Here is a 13,960-nt window from a genome sequence, read left to right on the forward strand (position 1 = left end):
ACTTTGGTGAATTTTTATTAACATCTATTTCTACCCTCTCCAACTGAATTATTTGTTCTAGGTCCCAAGCTATAAAACAGTAATTAATTCTAATAGACACATCATTTATGAAAACAGATATTTAAAATATGTAAGATAAGCCCGGAGCATATTGTAGTGCCAGAAAGTAACGAAGTATTCAAAAAACAAAACAAAACACACAATAATGAGGATGTGTGAAAAGGACACAGGGGCTCCCGATGGCCAAAGCTAGAATAATTTGAACAACAAAATAAATAAAGTAGTACTGGATTGTCACCCAAAATAGACTATACATATCCATGAGTCCATACTGATATAAACAAATGATTGAATAAATAAACAAGAGAGAGAGAATAGGTAAATTTCCTATGCAGAAGAGTTTCAAATTATTTATGTAGATACTCTGTCCTCGAGAAGGGAGGGGGCATAAGTCCCCACCCATTCACTGTGGGCAGAGTAACTTCCTTCCAAGAGGCAGAGTATGGAAAGGGGCAAAAGGAGTAACTTCACAGTGGAGAAACCTGACAAGCACTACTTTGGCCAGATGATCAAGGTCAACATCAAAGTGATAAGTGATGCTAATAGTATGTGACTTTGACATATGATGAAAATGGCACTTAACTTGTGTGGTCTCCCCCCCCCCAAACCCATAACCCTAGTCTAATCATAAGAAAAACATCAGACAAATTCAAATTGAGAGGCATTCTACAAAATACCTGACCAGTACGCCTCAAAACTGCCAACGTCATCAAAACCAAGGAAAATCTGACAAACTGTCACAGCCAAGAGGAACCTAAGGAGACATGGTGACTCAACGCAATGTGGTATCCTGGATGAGGTCCTAGAAGAGAAAAGAGACATTAGGCAAAAACTAAGGAAATCTGAATAAAGTATGGGCTTTAGGTAACAACAATGTATCAATATTGGTTCATTAATTGTGACAAATATACCACACTAATGTAAGACGTTACTGGCGGGGCAAGCTGGGTGTGGGATATATGGGGACTCTCTGTACTAATTCTCCAATTTTTCTGTAAATCTAAAACTATCCAAAATTAAAAGTTTACTTAAGGTAAAAAGCCTATTTAGTAGAGAATGACCAATTAGGCCCAGATGAAGAACAGAACAGTTCAAAGTTGGACTTTTCAGCCTATTAGAATGAGGTTACCTATTAACTCAATGGACAGTAAAGCTATAAAGATTAAGACATAGTTAATAGATGTGTGTGTGTGTGTGTGTATGTGCACCAACTATACACGGAGGTTGGACAGATGTCTGGGTGACAAAAAGCACCCCTTATCTCCCACTACCTCTGCCAGAAGCTTCACCTCCCACCCACAGCAGCTAGAGTCCAGAGGACACTGTTAGCGGACTATTACTTTCAGTTAAGCTATTTCTCATGCTTTAGTACACAAATGGACTCTTTTTAAAGTAAAAGATACTACCCCAGATGTCTGAGAATATACCTGGAGACCCAAGTGATAGAAACTCTAGATGAAGAAACGAAAGTCTTAATCTTGAAAGTGTCTTTCAGTTGTGAATGATCACTGCAAGAGTTGAGTCTTAAGGAGAAGCAAAATATGACTTGTTTTGATATGAAAATCCACAATTTAAAACTCTCTTGCCGCTTGCAGAGCTCTGACAAAGAAAGTGTCCTTGGCTGCCCAGGTTACCGGGCATAGCACTGAGTCATCAAACCCATGGGAGAGGAAATGGAGAAAAAAGGTGTAGTCGTGGGGAGGCTGAGGATGACAGCTAGCTGCGTGGAAGGCCCCGGGAGCAGCTAGCCTCAGAAGGAGCAGGCAGGCTCTAGGAGGCAGATCTTCCAGAAAAGAAGTGCCGCTTGTAGTGATCTGATGCTTAGCCTCTGAGGAAAATTTTATTTTGAGGGAAATAATCATGTGGAACATTATCCATAGGCATGTAGCAAATGAAAAAGAGGTAGGTATTTATTTCAATAAAAAAAATGTATAGGAAAAATAATCATACTGCCTGGCTCAGTGGTAAACAGCATTTACATAGTCATAGTAATGTCAATGCTGAAGGCTAATTCAACAAAAATTGTGATGCAACAATAAAAGATAAAGGGAATGAAAATGGGAAGGTTTTAAAGGTGCTAGATCTTTATGTAATGTAACAGGAAGTCAATAATGTCTAATAAATCAAGAAATGGCTAAAAAAGTGGAAAGGCATTGCCTTTAGGGATCAGGACTGGGGTAGGGAGGGCCGAATCAGGAGACTATCTTTCATTACAATCCTTTTAGTGCTTTTTGACTTAAGACTTTTTAAAGTCTATATTACTTTGCCTGTATACTTTGATAACAAAAAGAGAACAAATTATAATCCCTCCTCCCGCGCCGTGTGATTCCAAGTGAATCTGGTCAAATTTGAAGGCGATCACCATGTACAAATCGATTAAATTTTCAGGGATCAGCAACATTTGAAACAAGAACCCTATCCTCTGCCATTGGTGACAATGACCCAGTGCGACTCTGAGAACTCAGTATCTGGCAATGGTCCTAAATTTCCCCTGCTAATCTGAATCCCACAAAATCACTAAAACAAACAAATGTGAGAGACTCGATTCAATTTCTCCCAAGACCTTCAGCCAGATTCTCATCCTAGATGCCTTGCTTAATGTAACTGTCCAGACCCGGCTCCCTTACCAGAAGGAAATGGCAGAGCCACCAGGCCACTGCGTGGAGGCACGTCTTCACTTGTGCTGTGGAGGTATACTGAAGACCACACTGCCTACAGCGCAGTTCCCTCTGCCCCTGTGAGCACAGCAGTCCGGGACCGGCTGGAGTCCAGGGCCCCAAGCTTTGCAAGAGTGGCCTATTCTCAGGCCAGTGTGGACTCCTTTGCTGCTCACCTTCCTATAAGAACCTGTGTGTTTATTTGCACGATGAGGAAATCTCTGTCCCCCGTAAAGTCCATTTCCCTGCAAACTGCTTTCCTCCAAAGCAACGTGTCTATGTTCTCAGTTGAAAGTTCTACATTTAAGTCACTGCATTTTATAGATTAGAAGAGTGAGTTTTCCTCAATCTTCCCTCCAGATTCCTTAGTGTGCTAGATAAAATCCAGAGTGAATTTATAAGGAGACACCAATGGAGAGCAAGCTTTTATTTGCATAACACACGTGGGTGAAGTGAGAAGAGGCAGATGAGAATCAGATTAAGGTGGAAGACTCTCAGTAGAAGAAGAAAAGAAAGGGCCTCTGGGAATCAGGCAGGAAGAGCAGAGGCGCAGTCGTAGCCACACACATTCCGCGCTGGCATCTGGACTGTTCTGTCCTCACGCTCCCCTGGGACTTCTCTTTCCTTGGTTCAGTCTCACTGCTGGACCCCTTTCCTTGTCTCACAGTGTCAAACTGCTCCTTCCCCCAAACCTAATGGAGGAACACAGCTTTGTACCCTGTGCTTGGCAGCAACTACCCAGAAGCTGTTATTTGAACTTTTTGTAGCTTTTTGACACCCTAGGCCCACCAGGAGTGGCCCCTCCTGCCATCAGAGGACTCTGGTTTCTCTAATAAGGAAGGTCCTGGCCAATCAGTCCAAGAACGGCCCGGATTCTGTCCCAGGCTGGTGTCTGCAGGGATGCCTCCCAGAGTGGAAGGTGACGCTGCAGCAAGGCGTCAGCTGAGTTTGCAGGTGTGTGGTGAAAGAAAGGGGGGAGGAAACACAGCCTTCGGTCTCTCCCAGGCACAGATCCGTAAGCCCCTCCCCAGCCACTCTCCTTCCCAAATCCTGGTGGCATGCCCTCTTTCCCAGGCACCCCCAGGCCGGCACCCCCACCGCGCTTCTTAGACCCGACCTGCCCTCAGTCCCACCTGTGGCTTCCGCCGAAGGTGCACACTCCTCACACTCCCATTTCTTATGGTTGGATCTAAGAAAGGAGCAGTCCCTATGGGTTCCGTGGGATCCGCACGTGGCACACAGAATGAGACTCCAGCTCCTACAAGAAAACCAGGCAGGGTCGTGGGCACAAATATAACGCTGACTAGCACTTTCGGGGTGTTAGCTACAGGCTAGGCCTTAGCTGAGGGCTTCCCTGGTATTTCTTACTGTCCATTTTACCCATGACAGATGTGTGGCTGGGAGCTGATCCCAGGACCCCACCGTCAGGCACAGACACCCAAAAGGCGGATTTGGAAAGGAACTGGCCACTCTTCACTGGACACAAGGAGAAGCAGACCCTGCAGAGACCTGTTCATGTGTGAGTGAGACTTGGGCTGCTCAAGAGTGGGACTTAGCAATTGTGCCCACCCTGAGATCTGCAGACAAAAGTGCATTCCCTGCTCCTAAAAATTGTGCCAAGCTCTAACCCTAAGATGGCACTGACGCGAGATCTTTCTGGGGGGGGGCCTTTCCCTACCCTTCGTCCTCAAAGCTGTCTCTGCCTTGTTCATGCAGGCACACGGGGGCGTCACAGTGCTGATAGCGCTGATACAACTCTGAGAAAGCCCCTGGCTCGAGCTCCCAGGCAGCGTCTCTGCCGTGGAGAAGAAACAGCCAGTAAGGGACACATAATCCGTTGGTGAGACCTTTGTCCACCTGGGAAGAACTAGGAAGAACGCAAGCTAGCACAGCAGAGTGCAACAGGCCGCTTGGATAATCTCAGCAAGGCTCGCGGGTGGCCTGGCAGTGGGAGGGCTGAAGCAGCACGAGTGGAACACGGAACACGGGGCCTCCTCAGTCTCACAGGGATTCAGGACTCCTCCCCCACCCCACCTAGGATCCTTGTCAAAAGTATCCTTGTCAGAAACATGCCTGTCCTCCCAACTCTTATACTCCCCGCCTTTTCTTTTGATAACTGAAAAGCTCTCCTTCCACCCCTTCCCTCTTCGCCGTGTACCAATGCCTTGGCTGCTTCTTTATTCTCTAAGTATCCTCACACTCACCTCCTCTCTGGAAATCTAGGCAACCCACTCCCAGGTTCATTTCCTACTTCAGAGTTTTCACTACCTGTCTGGAATATGAATCCCCATTCTTAGCATTTCTTGAGGAAACTCTTCTCTATTGTTACAATGTGGACATTTGAAGAAATGCTTTGCTGATGTGTGGGCATACTTCTGTAAGAGAAACATGGAAGAGCTTTGTTTGTAGAAACATTACCTTTGATCACCTTCTTTCCACCCCTACCCTCACCTCACAAAGAGGATGTTGCTAAGAAAGCTTGACTGAGGGTTGCAGGAAAAGGACTTTGGGTAAGTTAGGGTGAGGCTGCAAATCCAGGTGCCAGATCAGGGACAGAAGCTCAAGAGAGCTCCAAGGAGTGCCTTAACTGTCACTTCTGGCCATGGGGCTTGGCAGTGCAGACCCAGTTGGGGCTCATATACCTGGATACACATTTCCCTTTCCTTCCATCTCAGGAAGCAAAGCTGATTTTGAGGCTACTTGATTCATTCTGGGATGAGCTCATTTATTCTAGGCGTCCTGAGGATTTTGCTCAGTCTAAATCTTATCATGAATGCGGTGTTACAGGTCAAGGGTGACCAGTCAGTGGGCTGACTTTCCTCTGACTGCCTGAAACCAGTCCTGCATACACCAGCCTTCAGCAGAGATTGCCTGAGTATTCCCAGTGTGCTCTGAACTAGGGCAATTGCAGAAGGTCCCCAGGGCAGAGAAAGCCCCACCTGTATGCACGTGCGGTGGTAGACAGTTTGACTACAGCATGGACTCTGGATGTTTTCAACACTTGCTTGGGATAACTCTTCACAACACAAGACGCAGCTTTCCTCCCCCACATTCCCCTGTTGGATGTCCTGTGTTGGGCGATGTTTTTCACAAAATGATCTGTGGCAAAGTAAATAGACTTGGTTTTGATTTGTCGTTGATGCAGTTTTCCAGCTGCTGGGCCTAGGGAGGGCAATCAGCTGCTCAGGCCAGTGCCCAGCGAACCTCCATGCTCCTGAGGAGGTGGGGTGGGGGGGCGAACAACAGCCACATGCCTTCTCACAGCTGCTCTCCCACTGAGCAGAGCTTGGGGACTATCTCTACAGACTCCAGTTCCTGAAAGCCCCACTTGGCCCTGAGCAGCTGTCGAAGAATGGCAGCTGTTTGTAATTTAAGAAGGGGATGGGAAGCAAGAAGTAAGCCCTGTGAAACTGCCAAGTCAAGACACTGTTTCTCATTATTGAATGGAGAGACAGATTCACTGGTGAGTCAAAATAGGCCCGTGAGAACCAGACTCTGATTTCATTAGTGGCTAATTAATAGCAAATTGCCAAAGGGCAGCCTGATTTTTCCCCTTCATCACTCACTTGTACTCTCCAAAAAATTGTGAAAGGCAACCCCTTTCTTGGCCACAAGGAAGATGGAAGTTTTTGATGCACTGATCCTTTTGGCATTTGATGGCAGCTCCCTTTTTCTTGCACACAAAGCAGATCTGCAAATGAGATCCCAGACAGTGCTCAGGGCCCCAAGACAGACAGACATACATTCTGGGGCGCATCATTCTATGGAATGGAAATTCTGTGAAGCAACAGCTATTCCCTTTCCTCAGTGGACTTGACAGCTCTTGAGTTCCAAGCAGCACTGAATTTTTTGTTTTCCTAGGATGTTGCTCCCTCTCCATACTTAGGACACTACACCCTGGAGAAGCATGGAACTTAAGCGAAGGACCAGTTGGGAAATCCAGCAGTCCTTTGACTTCTAACATAACAACTAGGGAAAAGAACAGAAGCAGGGGCGAACAGAACCAAAGAGGCCTTGCCCAAAGCCCCCATTCCAGGGGATTCTAACCTTCCTAGAAGCCCGGGCTGCCTCCTTTTTGATGTCTTCAGGCAGGAATCCATGGAAACCTCTGTTGGACTGACCCCTCTGAGGCAGCTTGCTAGATAGGATCTGGGGGTGGGGGCAGAGCAGAAATAGAGCTTGGTGGGATATATATGCATTTACAAGGTAATTTACTTAACACAAAGGCTTACATAGCACTACGTGCTGGGTGCTGTAAGTGCTTTCCAAATATGAACTCATTTAATCCTTGTAACAACCTTAAGAGGCAGGTACTATCATCACCCCCACTTTATAGGAGAGATGATGTGACTTGCTCAAGCCCACAGAATGCCAGAACCTGGGCTCTTACCCACCTTTAAGCCACACTGCCTCTCACTTCCTGAGGACTGCTTTTGTGTGCTGGGTACTTTGGGGAAATGCTCCCTGTGTATTGACTCATCTTATGCTCACCACAACCCTGTGATACCGATGCTGCTATGATCCTCATCTTACAGAGGAGACCACTGAGGTACAGCACAGTAAGGGACATAGCTGGGGTCACACTGCAAGGAGGCAGCAGAGATGGCACTCACATCCAGGTCCACACACCCACACTCGTACACTGAGAAGAGAATGAATACTCTTCTCAGAGTGTGTTCTCTATATGAAGGGAAACGTCCTGACTAGCTGTTCTGCCTTATGGTGGAAGGGGAGGAATTGAACTTTTATTTGAAAACACACTTTAAAGGGCCTTTTGTTTCTGAAAAGCCCCCAAAGCAAGTCTGGAATGAGAAATCAAGGGAAAAAAAGCTAAACTGTTATGTACTCATAGTGTATGTGTATATACATTGGAAGAATGTCAGCACCCCAACTCCACCCCAAGAATTTTCCAAAAATATTGGGGAGGGTGCTGGACTTTCTTCAGTAATTACTTGTAATGTGAATGGGGAACCAGGTTATTTTATTTTAACTTGATAGAAAATGTGGCCTTACAAGGTTAGATAACTTGAGGACACTTGGATTACAGCTGTATGTTTCCAATAAGTTTTAAAACATATCTATTTTAACATTATCTCAGGGCTTTAGGACTATATGAGTGATTTCTATTTTATTTATACTTTTAAGTGTATTGTTTTCTACAATCAGCATGCATTATTTCTATAAACAGAAAAGTCATTTGTGAAAGATTAGAAACGATCTAAACAGTCTTTAATAGGCGTTTGTTTTAATACTCTTTGGCATATCCATACCATGGAATACCAATTAGCTATTAAAAAGAAAATACTATCAGTATGTTCTATGTGGAATGATCTCCATAAGTATATGATGGGGAAAAAAAGCACAAAATACAAATACAAAACAAGGTGTATGGTATGTTTATTTTTATATTGAAAATGTATATGCCTATCAATGCATTGAAATTAATTAAGACCTGACACCAAAACCAGACAGAGCTTACAAGAGAGGAAAATCACAGATCAATCTTTCTCATGAATATAAATGTAAAAAATGAAACAAAATATTAACAAATTGAATCCAGCACCATATAAAAAGAATAATACATTATGACCAAGCAGAGTTTATACCAGAAATGCAAGGTTAGTTTAACATTAAATAATTCAATTGATGTAACAAATCATATCAACAAAATTAAGGGAAAAAGATCATGATCATCTCAATAGATGCAAAAAATGCATTTGACAAAATTCAACACACATTCATGATACCCTCAGCAAACGAGAAATAAGAGGGAACCTCTTCAATCTAATGAAAAGCATCTATGAAAAACCTGTAACTAACATCATATTTTAATGGTGAAAAATTGGATGCTGTCCTCTGACGTTGGGAACAAGACAGGAATATTCACTCACATAACTTCTATTCAACACTAGACTGAAGGTTCTAGCTAGTACAATAAGGCAGGAAGAAGAATTAAAGATCAAAACGGAAGAAGTAGAACTGTCTTTATTCATACATGACATGATTGTGTACACAGGAAATCCTAAGGCATTCACAAAAACAAAAATAACAAAACTACTGAACTAATAAGTGAATTTAACAAGATTGTAGGATATAAAATCAATGTACAAAGTCAATTCTACATGCCAGGAACAAACTTGAAAATGAAATTTTAAAATACCATTTATAATAGCATAAAATCATAAAATATTTAGAAATACTTTAACAAAAGATGTGCAAGTCTTCTTCACTTAAAAAAGAAAAAAAATTGCTAAGATATATTTTAAAACACCCAAATAAATGGTGAAATTCATCATGTCCATGGATTGGAAGATTCGATATTGTTTTTCCATTCTTCCCAAACTGATATATAAATTCAATTCAGTCCCTATCATAATCCCAACAGGCAATTTTTAAAAAGGATAAGTTTAAAGCTAACTATAAAATTTATATGGAAAAGGACCTGATAGCCAAAACAATCTTGGAAAATATTGCAAAACTTACAATACTTAATTTCAGGACACTATAAAGCCACGATAATCAATGTATTGGTGTGAGGATTGACGCACAGATCAATGACATAAAATATAGATCATCCAGATGCACAGATATATGGTCAATTAATTTTGAAAAGGCAAAGATTTCTTGGGACACACAAACAAGCCCTAATGATAAAAGCAAAAACATAAACTGGACTTCATCAAAATTAAAAACTTTTGTTCTTTGAAAGACATCATTGACAAAATGAAAAGGCAAGCCACAGACTGGGAGAAAATAGTCACAACACACATATCTGAAAGAAAGATTTATATCCAGAATACATAAAGAACTCATACAACTCAATCAGACAAAACAACCCAATTTTTAAAATGGACAAAATATTTGTACAGAGACTTCATAAAAGAAAATATGTTAATGGCCAATAAGCACATGAAAAGAAGCTCAATATCTTAAGTCATCAGAGAAATGCAAATTAAAACCACAATGAGATACCAATACACACCTAGTAGAATGGCGAAAATGAAAGAAGACTGACAATATCAAGTTCTGACAAGAATACTGTGCAACTGGAACTTCATCAACTGCTAGTGGGAGTGTAAACTTGTGCAACCACTTTGGAAAGTGATTGGGCAATTTCACAGGAAGTTAAATATATAATTAGCATACGACCAGTAATTCTACACTTAGGAATTTGACCAAGAGAAGTGAAAAAACATGTTTACAAAAAGATTTGTGCATTAATGTTCACAGCAGCTTTCTTGATAATAACCCCCAAATGGAAACAATTCAAATGTCCATACACAGGTGGATAAATAAGCAAATTATACTATACAACAGAATACTACTAGGCAATAAAAAGGCATAATCTACTGATGTATGCAACGACACAGATAAATCGCCAAAACACTGCGTTGAGTGACAGAAGCCAGACACAAAAGAGCACAAACTGTATGATTCCATTTATATGAAGCATAAGAATAGGCAAAAGCTATCTATAGATCAGAACAGTGATTATCTCTAAGGGTATTGACTGGAAAAGGGCAGGAGGGATCTTTCCAGGGTGATGGAAATATTTATGCTGATTTGGACAGTATTTACATGGGAATATATACAGTATATCCCCATGATATATGTTTATCAAAACTCATCAAATTGTACACTTAACATGGGTGCATTCTACAATATGTAAAGTATACCTAATAAAAAATATTGGGGGAAAAATAACTGGAAAGACTGTTGATAGTATTTGCTTCTGTGGAGAGGGAGAAGGATGGAGAATACTGTTTTTATTGTAACTACTTTATACTGTTAGGATTTTATACCAGGTATGTATATTACTGCTTAAAAATTGGATTTAAAAAGAAAAATGCTATTAAGGAAAACAAAACAATAAACAGGGCTATGGATCTGAGGCTGGATGCAAAAACAGAACAGACTGTACAGCAAAAGCCATGAGACATTCAAAGCAAAGGGAGCTTATACTCACAAGACAGAAATAGTGCACGCTGAGATTGTCTTTCTGAAGAAATTCCCCTAATTTATCAGGGTCCCCAGGTTCTCGAAGGCATAGCCGGCATACTGGAAGAGAGAATGTTAAGAATTCACTTTGGGAGTGTAACCATCTCTCTAAGTACAAGGAGGAGTACAGCATTGGGAAGAGGGTCATTTTGACAAGAAGGGAGGTTGGGATGAAGTGTTATTTGGTATCAGTTAGGTCTCTATATAATTTTGGCCACATTTGCAGGAGTTGGCTACAACTGCTCACTTCATATTGTTTTGTCTTACACGTCCTTGTTTCTTGAAATTTGGACATGACATTTAAAAATTACAGACCCTGAGTTCTTCACCATCTTAGAGAATCTGAGAAGGAAGTAGGATTGACAGTGAGAGGAGCAAGTTTGCTGCCCTACAACAGGGCAGGGAGGTTGGGAGTCAGTGGCCAAACAGAACCTCTAGTCTTTCTTACCAGGCCCTGAAGATGGCTTCCTCTGGGTTACCCTCCTTGTCTCGGCAGATTTTCTATACAAAAGAAGGAAAAAGTGCAAAGTGGTCTTTGAGGACCCTGTCAACATCCCTTGTAACATTTCTCTCAAAATGCCACCTATGGGTCTGATGAAGGACCAAAATATCAAAAGGCTAAGACATCAGTTTCTTTTTTTATTTCATATTTTTTGAAAGCATAAAACATACATATTGAATTATTTGAATTATGTGAGATCATAACCATTTTTCTGTTCCGGGTGCCTGTACTGACTGTGTTGACTGAATGAATGCAAAAGCAAACCCCCTTTCACTCTTTTACTGTTTCTTCTGCCACCTACTCTGAATCACAAGTGGTACCAAGTTCACAAAAAGACTTTCCTATTGCTAGATATTATTCTTTGCTCTTTACATGTATTAACTCAATGAATCTACAGAATGTTCCAAAAAGTGGGTGCCATTATTATGCATATTTTCCAGACGAGGAAACTGAGGCATAAAGAAATGAAGTAACCTGTCCCAGATCACCTAGTTTGCAAGTTTTAGAGCCAGGATATGAAACTGGTCAGTAGGGTTCCAGAGCCAGCACGAGGGACAGCCCTGGGAGGGTTGGTTACTGGGCAGCTTCTAGGGGACCACTGGTATGTGCTTCTACGCTACCCAACCCTAGCTTGCAAGGCCATGCAAGGGGGGAAAAAGTGCAGGATATACCATCGGCTATAGGATAATTTCTCCCAAAGTCCCTTGTATCACTTACTCTACCTTAATCTTTGACATTCCTTCTTTTCTTTTATAGTCTTCATTCGCTGCTTCCTGTCTTTATCTTGATTTCTTCTCTACTATTATGAGGACAATACAGGCTCTTCCAGCTGTAACAATAAATAGGGCTTGGTCAGCAATTTAATCATAGAGTTGGCTATCAAGTTTCACAGGGTCAAAGCAACAGTGCAGTTCACCTCCCAACCCATATGACAGAATATAAGGGACCCACCCAGTATCAACGCTACCTAGTAACAGCCAATAATTATTCAATCGTGTCGAGAACTGTTCTGGACATTTTACATCTGTTAACTCACAACCCCCCCTCCATGCAGTGGGTGCCATTATTATCCCCATCTTCAAGAGGAGGAGACTGAGGCACAAAGAAGTCACAGAGAGGCACTTGCCCAAGTCAGAGGTACTGGTATCACACAACAGTGTACGAACTTGGAGCCACTGCGTGAACTGGCCAAACGGTTCTTTGTTTTCTTTGTGCCTACTAAATGCATGAGGTAGTTCTCAGGAAAAAAGGCTGCTTTTGCCTCCAAGTATGGGTGCCTTGATTCTACCCAGTAAAAGCTACCTAGCTGGTTCTTTCCTAGGGAAAGGAACTTGTGGGATTTCTGCTGCCTAAAACAAGAACTCCCTCTAGTGAGAGACGAGAGGTAAGTGACAAATCCCTCCATGGCTCCTGTCACTTCTTTTCACCAAGCTCAGAAGGCCATCGAGGGTTGGCCTGTTTTCAACCTTTGTCCAACTCTCCAAGTATGAAGACACCCTGCCACTCCTCCCCTCGCCAATGTGGGCAGACTACCAGTACACCATACAGCTCTCATCGGTTGGGGACAAAAGGAGTTAGTATCCACTCCTATGCAGGGAGGACTGCGTTTACTCAGGGGAGAGGACAGCATTTCCTAGGAGCAATGAATGAATCGGGTTATTCCGGGGACGACCACTCCAGCACCCATGTCCTCACGGTACAGCTGGAAAGGGTGAACCTCTTCAGGGACGTCAACTGCTCCGTGGGAATGCAGCCACTAAGGCATAGCCCGCCCTTCCTCTCTGTAGGCGTGCTCCATCTCTTCTAACCCATGAGTGGCACCTGCAGAAGCAATGACACTGGACGGCTTCTTACTCAACAAAAACACCTGGACAGGCTGGCCGAGGAGAGAGAAGGGCGTGCACTGGGGGATCCACTTGAGCTGAACACTGAGCGGTTCCGAGCTGTTGGGGAATAGAAACGAAACCTTGAAACGTCACTTCTTTGCATGGCTGGACCAAGACGTTCCTCGCACGGGGTTCTGTGCGCACCGGCCGTTACTGGCGGACGCAACAATCTCCAAAGCGCGATGCAATCTCCAAAGCGCTTCCACCAGCGGCTCGCTCCGAGGTTTCCTCGCCGAGCGACTTCCCAGTCCGGCAGTGGTCACCAGGTTGTTCCGCGGGAGGGATGAGTGCCGGGCCAAAGCTTGTTGAGAAACTTAAAAATAAAGAAGCGTGTCCGGCCCCGCCGCCGCCAGAATAAACAATGATTTATTTGGAAAATAAGTGTCGGTGCGGCCACAACCGTCCCCCCGAGGTAACAGCCGGAGAAGGGGCTCAAGGAGCATCCCGCGGATGCCAGACCAGGATCATGTCGCGCCGGCCAGGAGGCTGGTGCGGGGCCGGGCCGGAGGTCGCCTGCGCCGCTCGCTCCTCACGGTAGAGCACGGGGTCGCCAGCCCAGTCGTAGCCGGGGGCGCCGCTGTCCCGGAGCTTTATCGTTGTAGCTGCCTCACGGGAGGCCGCCCCGCGCGGTGACTGCGCCGGCGACAGGGGCGAGCGCGCAAACGGGGGCCGGGTCACGCGGTGCGACACAGGGACACCGCGGCCGCGGGGACCACCGCGACGCTGGCCGTTGGCAGGGCGGGGCTGCCGCGCGCTAACGTCCGCGTGCCCACGCTCCCTTCCGCCCCGCCCCTTCCCCTCGCGCCACTAACACATAGCTCCCGCCCCTTCCTCTAGCCACACCCCTTTCACTTCGC

The 13,960-nt window shown here is 44.1% G+C and overlaps 1 protein-coding gene across 2 annotated transcripts; it reads right to left on the bottom strand.

Moving 5' to 3' along the window:
* Nucleotides 1-13,882, bottom strand: PHF7 (PHD finger protein 7). 2 transcript variants are annotated; one of them, XM_081073042.1, is made up of 11 exons: nt 13,248-13,882; nt 13,085-13,160; nt 11,940-12,046; nt 11,164-11,216; nt 10,684-10,775; nt 6,765-6,866; nt 6,284-6,408; nt 5,657-5,816; nt 4,986-5,092; nt 3,851-3,975; nt 1-862 (listed from the first exon to the last, which is right to left on the bottom strand). In XM_081073042.1, exons 3-11 carry the CDS (start codon nt 11,978-11,980, stop codon nt 798-800), a joined length of 870 nt encoding a protein of 289 aa, XP_080929168.1. In that variant the 5' UTR covers nt 11,981-12,046; nt 13,085-13,160; nt 13,248-13,882; the 3' UTR covers nt 1-797. The 2 variants fall into 2 exon arrangements, with proteins under 2 accessions (XP_080929168.1, XP_080929167.1); XM_081073041.1 differs by having other exon boundaries at nt 13,072-13,160; nt 13,248-13,832.
* Nucleotides 13,883-13,960: the final 78 nt, after the last annotated feature.

This window comes from Rhinolophus hipposideros, assembly GCF_964194185.1.
Source record: "Rhinolophus hipposideros genome assembly, chromosome: 14".
In the NCBI taxonomy this organism is placed as follows: domain Eukaryota; kingdom Metazoa; phylum Chordata; class Mammalia; order Chiroptera; family Rhinolophidae; genus Rhinolophus; species Rhinolophus hipposideros.